The sequence below is a fragment of the Desmodus rotundus genome, chromosome 3 (genome assembly GCF_022682495.2).
Source record: "Desmodus rotundus isolate HL8 chromosome 3, HLdesRot8A.1, whole genome shotgun sequence".
Classification (NCBI taxonomy): Eukaryota; Metazoa; Chordata; class Mammalia; order Chiroptera; family Phyllostomidae; genus Desmodus; species Desmodus rotundus.
The window spans coordinates 202,006,902-202,016,442 of NC_071389.1; the positions used below are offsets into that span (position 1 = coordinate 202,006,902).

Consider the following 9,541-nt stretch of genomic DNA (forward strand, 5'->3'; position numbering starts at 1 on the left):
TTTCTGCAGGGATGGGAATGGGCAGTCAGGGATAGAAGCAGTCCCTCGGTGGACATGCAACAAACAGGTCCTGAGGTCAGACCAGGGAGACAAAACAGCGACCCAAGTTTCCTTTTATCTAGGATACACACCAAGCATGCTCCCCGAGCCCCTCACGATTGACCCTGGGGAGAGGGACCGGTCCCTCATTCTGCCTCAGGCCCTGGGGTGGACCTCTTCCCTGTGTCAAGGGTGCTTGCTGGGGCTGGCCCCTCCCGGCCTGAAGTACAGGAGGGGCTCACGGTGGAAGGGTTGGTGTCCCGGGCAGGCTGGAGGGCAGCAGGGGCCTCCTTCTGGACTCAGGAGGGGGCCGGGCTCTCAGGGTGGCCACGCTGCTCCTGCTCGTGGTCGGGCCGGTCCTCTTCGTCCTCAGGCCGGTCCTCTTCGTCCTCTGGCTCCAAATCAAAGTTCTGTGGACATGGCTGTGGGTGAGGCCTGGCCCCGCACCTTCCCCCCTGCAGTGACACCTCCTGCGGCGGGGCACACCCCATAGGTGCTGTCTTCTGGAGCCGCTTGTGTTCCACTCCCTCCAACTGGGAGCCACTTCCTGGGTCCCACTTGACACTGGGCCTGACCTACCTCGAGCTCCTGCAAAACCTCATCCATGAAGTCCCGGGAATTCTGTTTGTAAGACACAGCCAATCGAATTGCATCGTTGAAGAGCTGTGGGAGGTGGGGGAGGAAGGAAACCTTGGATGCAGATGCCAGGGACCTGGGCTCTGCCTGTCTTGGACCCACTGGCCCCGTCCTAAGTCCACACCACACTGCACCCCTGAAATCAGCAAGGCCACCCCTCAATGCACCTGCTTCCCATCACCCTGCCTCCACGTGTGGTCCGTGGGCATACCAGCCCCTCTGTCAACAGTTGCAGGGACCCTGCCTATCATAGGCCCAGCGCATTGCCCCAGGGCCCCACCCCTTGCAGTCACCCCAGCCAGTGGGAGCTGCCCGGTCCCCGCACTGCGCAACCCCACCTCACTGGCTGCCTCTGCTGTCTGTCGTTACCTTCACGACATTGGTGCCGTCTGCAGCTGAGACAAAGTACAGGGGCAGGGAGAACTTCTTGGCAAAGCTGAAGCTTTTTTGGGTCATCTTTATGTCCGCTGCAGAGAGGAGGTGGGATACCAGACAGTCATCAAGGGAAAGAGAGGGGCTGGCAGGCTGGGTCACAGGGCCCCTTTCTAGGGAGCAGGGTGTTTACTGGGAGGGAGGTGACAGTGTGCGACCGAGGGTGTGTCTCGGGACCCCGGGAACCGTGGACACCAGAGGCAGGGAGGGCCCCACCGTCGATTTTATTGGCCACCAGGACACACGGGATCTCCGGCCTGAACTCCCGAAGCTCCGCGTACCAGGTGCCCAGGTTCCTGTAGGTGACCTTCCTCTGCACATCAAACACCTGCAGTGAGCAGAGAAAGGCAGCTCAGGGGAGTCAGGTCCCCGCACGCCGCCCAGGTCACCTGCCCCCACAGAGGCGGGAATGGGAGCCCAGACTGGGCACTGCTGCCAGGGGCAGCCCTCTGCGAGGACACCTCCCAGCACCTCCAGTCCCAAGAGTGGTTTCCAAGGTCTTCATTTTCCACTTCTTACCTGGTCACCTAATTTTATTTGCCTGCTTTAACAAGCTGTGTCATCTCACTAATCGATAGTTTGTTACAAATCGTAAACTTTTTGCCTTAGTCTACTATTTTTATTGCTTAAACTGTTTTAAAGTCCCTTTGTAATAATTTTAAATGTCTCCAGAATTTCCCTTTAGTTACTATTATTTACTTTTAAATTCTAAGCTTTTGTTTAACCTTCTGTTCAGTTTGTATTTTAAACTTTTTTAAAAAAGATTTTATTTACTTTTTAGACAGAGGGGAAGAGGGAGAGAAACATCAATGTGTGTTTGTGTCTCACGCACCCACCACTGGGGACCTGGTCCACAACCCAGGCATGTGCCCTGACTGGGAATCGGACCCTCTGGTTCTCAGGCTGGCACTTAATCCACTGAGCCACACCAGCCAGGGCTGTATTTTAAACTTCTTAAAAGTAATTTTTTATTTTATGACTTTGTATCTTATAATCTTATTAACTTGTTGAAACTTGCACTTTCTACCTGTTTTAAAATGCCCACAGAGCCTCAGCACCTTGACTTGCTGCTGCAGGGACCCCTGAAGCCCCTCTCGGCAGCCACTCGAGGCCCACCACTTGCTCCAGAGTCAACTCAGAGGCGCAGGCCACCCTGCTCAACAGCGCACTGCCACCTGCTGTCCTGTCTCGATCACCTAGCCCTCTGTGGGAGTGGGCGGCAGGCGGAAGCCAGCACAACCAGGGCTGTCGGAGGTGCACCTGACAGGATCCTCCACAGTCCCCCGGGCCCAGGGCCAACAAATGACCAGGTGGTCTTGAACTCCCGAAGGACTTCTTATAAAGCATTCTTGTAATGAAACTTCTAGAGTCTGCTCTGCACCAGGCTGCCTCCTGTGACCACCACCCAACGGCCACCCTGTGCCCAGGCCTGGTGTCCGGAGGCCCCGCTGCTTGTGGTGAGTACCAGGGGTCGTCCCCGCCGGGGCTCAGGGGGAGGGCAGAACCCCAGCTCCCTCTGGGGCTGTTGGAGTCCCTCCCATGTGGTCATCGCAGAAGCAGGCTAGGGTACCCCCAGCCTCAGAAGAGGGTGCAAGAGGAGCCCCTGGAGACTCGTCAGAGGCAGGAGGAGGTCACTCCTCGAGGGAAGGGAGTAAGAGCAAAGCACCGAAGGCCAGTGCAGAACCGACCCTAGACGGCTGGGGCCCCTCCCAGCTCTCACATCCCTGATGCTGCGACTTCTGGCACAACACTACCCTCACTGCCTCGCCCTGTCATCCTCCTTTGGTTTTGTCCCCTTACACAGACTAGTTAAAATTTTGGAAGATTTCAAGGGCTTTTGTGCTTAAGGGATAGTAGGGCCTGAGAACGGAGCCCGGGAGTTCAGGGGCAGGCCCTAAAGGACACAGGTTGACACGAATCTTCCCCCCTGTGCTGGCTCTTCCCACGGCTGAGTCCTGTCCTGTTGTGACACTGTTCCCTGGCCAAGGGCACCTGGTGGAAGGCTGTGTTCTGCACAGAAAGTGAAGGCTGGGAGGGAGAGAAAGTGGCTGGCTGGGGAGGGAGGGTCCTCTCAGCCCCAGCGTCTGCCCCTAGCGAGAGCACCAGGTGGTGGTCATGGGAGGCCTTGGGAGCCCCATCAGCACTGCTGGGCCCCTGTTCCCCCAGCCCTCAGGCCAGACTTGCCCTGAGCCTCTGCCTGCCTCCCAGCTGGGCTCGTACCATGATGCAGGCGTGGGCCTTGTGGTAGTAGGAGGCGTGCATGCTCTGGAACCGCTCCTGGCCTGCTGTGTCCCAAAAGTCTGCAACGTGAACACAGCTCTGACCGCCTGACGGGCGCTGGAGGGCAGAGACGCCGTGCATCTCCACGCAGGTCTCTGTGCAGAGGCACGGGGACCCCGCAGCATGCAGGTGAGAGTTGTCAGGACCCGGGCAGCCTGCATGTGGCCCGCCAGGCCTGCGCACCGCTGTGTGCATGTGGGCGGGTGAGAGGAGACACGGGCCAGAGGGACGGAGAATGCAGACAGAGGGACGGAGAAGCCCAAGAGGGAGAAGGCAGACGCCCCCCTGCTCCATCCCCCAAGATGCAGGGCCCTCCAAGGCCAAAACCAGGCCGATGTCCCCGTGGGATGACCGCAGATGGTGGCCACGGCTGGGTGGGAAGTGAGGCCTGGCCAGGGGCAGGGCTGTCACCTCGCTGACAGTCGGAACCCTTTGGGGAAGATGATACTGAGACCACACTGTTCTTTCTGCACACGGGCCAGCTTGGAACCCCAGGCTGGAGCACAGGAATGGGCCCCGTGCTGCCTGCCCCGCCAGGCCTCAAGGCCCTCAGCGTCCTCCCTTCCACCCCCACCCCCCACCTGAGCATCAGAGGAACCGGCCTTGCTGCTCACCCACAAGCACCATCCTGCCGTCCACCGTGGCCGTGTGCTTATACAGGGTCAGGGCGTAGGTGGACAGCTGCTGGGGCTGACTGCCTCCAGGTTAAGGAGTGAGGATGCACCAGGGATGGAAGGAAGGGGGGGCAGGGTGTGACGGAACGGGTCCTCTCCTTTTCTTTTTGGCATTATTCAGATTCTAAACTGAATGGATGTTGGGACAAGGGATCAGCCTCAGGTGTTCCTGGCACCAGCTCCATGGAAGGCGAGGGGCAGGGGCAGCTGGCAGTGTGCCCAGCCACCTAGGTCAGGGGGATCTTGGAACAGAATTTCACAGAGTGGCTGTCGGAAACGCCATCATGTGCTTGGAAACGGCAACTTGAGCGAGACGGGCGCTCTGGGAAGAAAGCCTGCACGGGCCAGTTGCGGACCAGCCAGGGCCTGTCGTCTGCCTGTGTGGGAACCCAAGAGAACACCGGGGACAACCCTACCCGACGCTGCCAGACACTGGGCGGTGGACCCTGCAAAGCCGGGACACGTAGGTGGGTGGAGGGGACCCGATGGGAGGTGTGGCAGGACACACTCCGAGCACCTGTGGCTCTCAGGGGCTCACCTGGGCAGCTTGGGAAACCGCCCCCATGCCAAGCAGGTCTCCCTCCAAACCCATGGTGCTCGACTGTTCGTGGGAAGAGGGGAGCTGGCAGCTCGTATTTTATGAAACTCACTCCCACCAGAGAATTCCTAAGTGCCCGGGAGCCCGAGCTTTGTGGTCGGAGAGGTTAAGTGGTCTGCACACAGTTCCCGGCGTCTGACCAGCACGCCGGCCACTCCAGCACTCTCCTGACGTAGAGCAAAGCCGAGGACGAGTGGGCGCTGAGCATGCCGCATCGAGCACGCGTGGTACCGTGTGGGTTGGGGAGACGCCGCAGGACGAAGCCTGTGCGCTCTCCCACCCGTCCCCCATCTCCGGACCCTGGGGCACGGGGTAGGCTAAGGGCGGGCCGGCGGGAGGGTGGGGAGGCGCAGGACAGGAGCACGTCAGTCCTCGAAGGATACAATCCGTCCATGAGAAACCTCTCCATAAGTCTGTAAGGAGACCGTGCAGGGTAGTCAGGAGCAGCCCCCAGATCCCCCAGCTGATGTTCCCCATGTCCCCCATTCACTCCACAGCCACACAGGACCCCCTCTTCCCTACCGCCTTGAAGGTCCCCCGCAGCCTGTCACCAGCACCGGCCAAAGAAAGAAAGGCCCATCGTCTGAGCTCTGCTGTGAGTCTGCACCAGAGACCGTGGGAGCCGTGGTGAACTCCACAGATCTAAGACAGTGTGTGTGACCGGCTGACTCTAACCCTGCGCCTGAGTGAGGGAGTCTGTGCCATCAGGCCCTTCCCCATGCCTGAGCCCGGGGTTCGCCATGACCGGTTCTCACAGCACACAGCTCACTGCTGTGAGTGTGAGCACCACCATGTGGGGCTGAGGTCTGCGCTGTCCACCTCTGCACACTGCGGGCACCACGCACCACCTCTGTGCGTGGGACACGGAGGCCAGGGGACCGTGCCCTTGGCCTGAAAGCCGATCCCCAGCATTGTGTGGTCTTCCCGGGCCGGGGTTAGGTGTCGCCTGAGCGCTGCGACCTTCACCAGCATCAAGCTCGTTATCACCGTGTGCTTGATCGCCGCCCTGCAGGGGACACCCACGGAAACAGCAGTCTTCCCCTACTGCCTCTCCCTGGTAGAGGGGTGCTCATGAAAGCAGGACTTGGCTGCTTCGTGTGTTACTGCATCCCAGGGCCTACATCAGAAACGTGCAGACTGTAACCACCATCCAAACACCACCGAAAAACCGGCAGCCACGCCTCCATCCCCACAAGCAAAGGCTGAGTGAGCGGCCTAGATTTCCACGCTTCTGACACTGTGAGGAGGCTCCCAACCACAGCCCCAAGCCGGTGGGTGTCCAACAAGGCCAAGCAGGGAGCAGGCTCCCCGTCCCCACCCCCCCCCGCCACAGTGTCAGCTGAGACCACAGTGGTCAGAGGTGGTGGGCATGTGCAGTGTGGCCTCTTGGTGAAATAACATGATGTTCAGAGTGTCTAAGTTCCAGCAGAAAACCCGTCCTCATACCAGGAACCAGAAAACCCTCCAACAGGATGCAGCGCCCCGGCTGGTGTGGCTCAGTGGACTGAGTGCCGGCCTGCGAACCAAAAGGTCGCTGGTTCAATTCCCAGTCAGGGCACAGGCCTGGGTTGCAGGCCAGGTCCCCAGCTAGGGGTGTGTGAGAGGCAACCGATCAATGTTTCTCTCCTCTTTCTCCCTCTCTTCCCCTCTCTCTAAAAATAAGTAAAATAAAATAAATGCAAAGCGACACCCACAGGCGCCACCACTGCGAGGTCCGGATGTTAGTCATCTGACAAGGCCGCTGAAGCAGCTTCCTGAGAACGCACCACTGGGCGAGGGCAGGTGTGCTGGAGGGAGACGGAAATGCACAACGCTTCCTCAGTGGACTATTCTTCTGCACAGAGGTAGAAGACATGAGTAAGGACCCAGTGACAGGAAGAATTAACGTCGTTAAAATGTCCCTATTGCCCAGGAGCAATCCATAGATTCAACGCACTTCCAATGAAAATACCAATGGCGTTTTCCACAGAAGTAGGAGAAATAACCCTACAATTTATATGGAACCACAAGGACCCCAAATAGCCACAGCAATCTTGAGAAAGAAGAACAAAGTTGGAGGGATCACGCTACCTAGTATCCAACTGTACCACAAGGCCACTGTCATCAAAACAGCCTGGTCCTGGCATAAAAACAGACACACAGACCAATGGAACAGAACAGAGAGCCCAGAAATAAACCCAAGTCTATGTGGCCAGTTAGCCTATGACAAAGGAGGCACGAACATACAGTGGGGTGCAGTTTCTTCAATGAATGGTGCTGGGAAAGCTGCACAGATACGCATACACAAAAAATGAATGTAGGCCACTTTCTTACTCCACATACAAAAACAAACTAAAAATGGATTAAAAACTTACACGTAAAATCTAAAACCACAAAACTCCTGCAAGAAAACATAGGCAACAAACTCTCTGACATCATTTTTTAAAATTTTTTTTTGGATGTGCCCTTGGGCGAGGGCAACAAAAGAAAAAACAAACAAATGGGGCCACGTCAGACTAAACCAGAGCTGCACTGGGTGCTGGGGTGTGAGCTCATGAAGACGGCCCGAAACCAGCAAAGCCTTAAGCAGGGGTGTCCAACCCGCCGCCCGTGGCCCACAGCCTGCATGCGGCCCAACACAAAATTGTAAATTTACTTGAAACATCATGAGATTATTTTGTGATTACATGTCACGATGTATTTAACATGCGGCCCAAGACAACGCTTCTTCTTCCAGTGTGGCCCAGAGACGCCCAAAGGTTGGACACCCCTGCCTTAGAGAATCATTCACAGCTACTTGAGTCCAAGGACACGTTAGTGAAAGATGAAGGTGGAATCCTAGTTGGTTCCCGAGCCCCTGGGAGGTCAGACCACACAAGATGCCTGACAGTGACCAAGTCCACCCTCATCATTTGACGGCAGAAATGGACATGGGCCCCCGCTGGGTGAGCGACAGCACCACAGAGCCTCCCGTCCAGTCTCCACCTGGGCAAATCCCCCCCCCGCCCACGCACATGGGCACCAGCGTCAGTTAAGAGAATAAACCACCCTTCGTGCTGAGTGTGGTCAGTCCTCCTTTTTGCCGACTTTCCTCAGTCTCAGTGAGGCCCTCCAGGAAAAGGCATTTTCACCACCTGTCCTCAGTCTGTCCCTGGTTGTGCTGGTCACACCGGTCACACGTTCCTCTGGGCTTTCCCACGGCCTCCACCTTCGGTCTCTCAGTTCACAACCCCTTACAGGTCTTGGTTCCCCGCCCCAGACCGCTGCACCAGGGCCCACTCTGGTGCCGTTCGGGTCCCCGCTCTCCCATCACTTCCCCATGGCACACTTGGGCTCCCACAGGGACTACCCCCGAGGCTCCCACAACAGCTGGGCTCCTCTGCCCCTGGAGGGCTTTCCCAGTGGCCCAGACCCACTGTGGGCCTGGTCCTTCTCTCCCAATCTCCCAACACACTTGGACTTGCCCACGGCGCTGTCCCCCAGGCAGATGATCTTCACGCTGTCCTCCGCATCGTATTTCTCCTGGTCCAGCTCACAGGGTTTGGCTGTGTCCCCCGCCATCTGCTCTTGGGTCAGCTCCGGGGAGGGGGCTTTTGTCTGTATGGACAGGGCAGAGAAGAGCAGATGAGAGGGACCCAAGGATGCACTCACATCCTTCTCTAGTCAGTGCCACCAGGCTGCCACCTGCTGAACCGCGGGCGGAAATCTTGTCCCCAGCAAGATCCTCTCGGGCAGTCTACTCTGTCATCTTCTTCCTCCAGCCGCACTCCGTGCCGCCGTGCCCCATGTCCCCTGGGGAGAGGCAGTACAAGCCTCACAGCGCAAGGCTTCTCACTTGTAAAACGGGGACACACAACAGTGGCTACGTCGTATGACCGTTGTGAGACACTGTCCGGCAAAGACACGGAGCTCTGGAAGCCAGTACTGTCCCAACAGAATGACAATGACAGTCCCCCTGCCCCTGGCCAGAGCGCCTACCCGGTCCTCCGGATCCTGCCTCCTGCCCCGAACCCCGACAAGGGCGTTCTCACACCCATTTCTGCGGTTTCTCAACCTCTACTGGTTTCAAGTGCAGTTCGAGTGCTGAAGCCAACGTGGTCCTCCACCTAGATCGCTTCTCTGGGGCCGGACTGGGATGCACAACTGCCGACGAGAGCTGCGCTGGGCCTGCGCCGGAGGCGCACACCACGCGCGAAACACAGACCCCGGAGTCCCGCGCGCCCCGCCCCTTCCCTGTGCGCGGACACCTTGGCAACAGCAGGTCTCCTCCCGCCACGGTCCCTCTGCAAACGTTGCCGCGCCCGGGCCGCCTCCGACGCGGAGCTGGCTGCGCCTGCACCACTCGCGCGCGGTCGCGGACCTGAGACCCCGCGGCCACAGCGTCCCTGCGGCTGCGCCCGCCACGGGGGCGCGCAGCGGCCGCGTCTCCGGAACGGCGCCCTGCGGGACTCTCGCAAGCACTCAGGCAGCGGCTGCGCCTGGCTAACCCGGGGCGCCCCTGGCCTCGCCTCCCGCAGCCCCTCGGCAGCCAAACACCGCGCGAGGCTCGAACACCGGCAGCGTCTGCTTGCTGCTCTCCGACCCACTGGCAACTCCCACTCAACAGACCCTTGGGGGCAGCGACCAAGTCTGCGGACCACCGCCCTCCGTCCTGCCACCGCAGTGGCTGCGTCCTCCCCAGCGAAGCTGCGCACCGCGGACGGCACCAGACGCCTCCCGGGCCCCGCACCTGCCGGGACCCGCCACAGATTGCCGGCCAGAGGGACTCACACAGAGCCGCACTCAGCTTCCGACTCGGCCGCGTCGCCGCAGCTGCTACGCAACCGCGCGAGGACCCGGATGCGGGCTGCCCGGATGGAGGCCTGAAGGACCCCGCGAGGCGCGGCTGGCTAGCGCAGTGCCG

At 59.2% G+C, this 9,541-nt stretch overlaps 1 protein-coding gene across 19 annotated transcripts; it reads right to left on the reverse strand.

Moving 5' to 3' along the window:
* Positions 1-96: 96 nt before the first annotated feature.
* Positions 97-9,468, reverse strand: RABL2B (RAB, member of RAS oncogene family like 2B). 19 transcript variants are annotated; one of them, XM_053919863.2, is made up of 10 exons: positions 9,409-9,468; positions 8,093-8,235; positions 6,354-6,446; positions 5,043-5,072; positions 4,002-4,081; positions 3,328-3,482; positions 1,324-1,435; positions 1,045-1,142; positions 619-702; positions 97-449 (listed from the first exon to the last, which is right to left on the reverse strand). In XM_053919863.2, exons 2-10 carry the CDS (start codon positions 8,197-8,199, stop codon positions 339-341), a joined length of 870 nt encoding a protein of 289 aa, XP_053775838.1. In that variant the 5' UTR covers positions 8,200-8,235; positions 9,409-9,468; the 3' UTR covers positions 97-338. The 19 variants fall into 19 exon arrangements, with proteins under 19 accessions (XP_053775838.1, XP_053775839.1, XP_053775852.1 ...); XM_053919864.2 differs by having other exon boundaries at positions 9,333-9,451; XM_053919877.2 differs by having other exon boundaries at positions 1,389-1,435; positions 3,328-3,407; positions 9,368-9,448.
* Between the last annotated feature and the right edge of the window lie 73 nt (positions 9,469-9,541).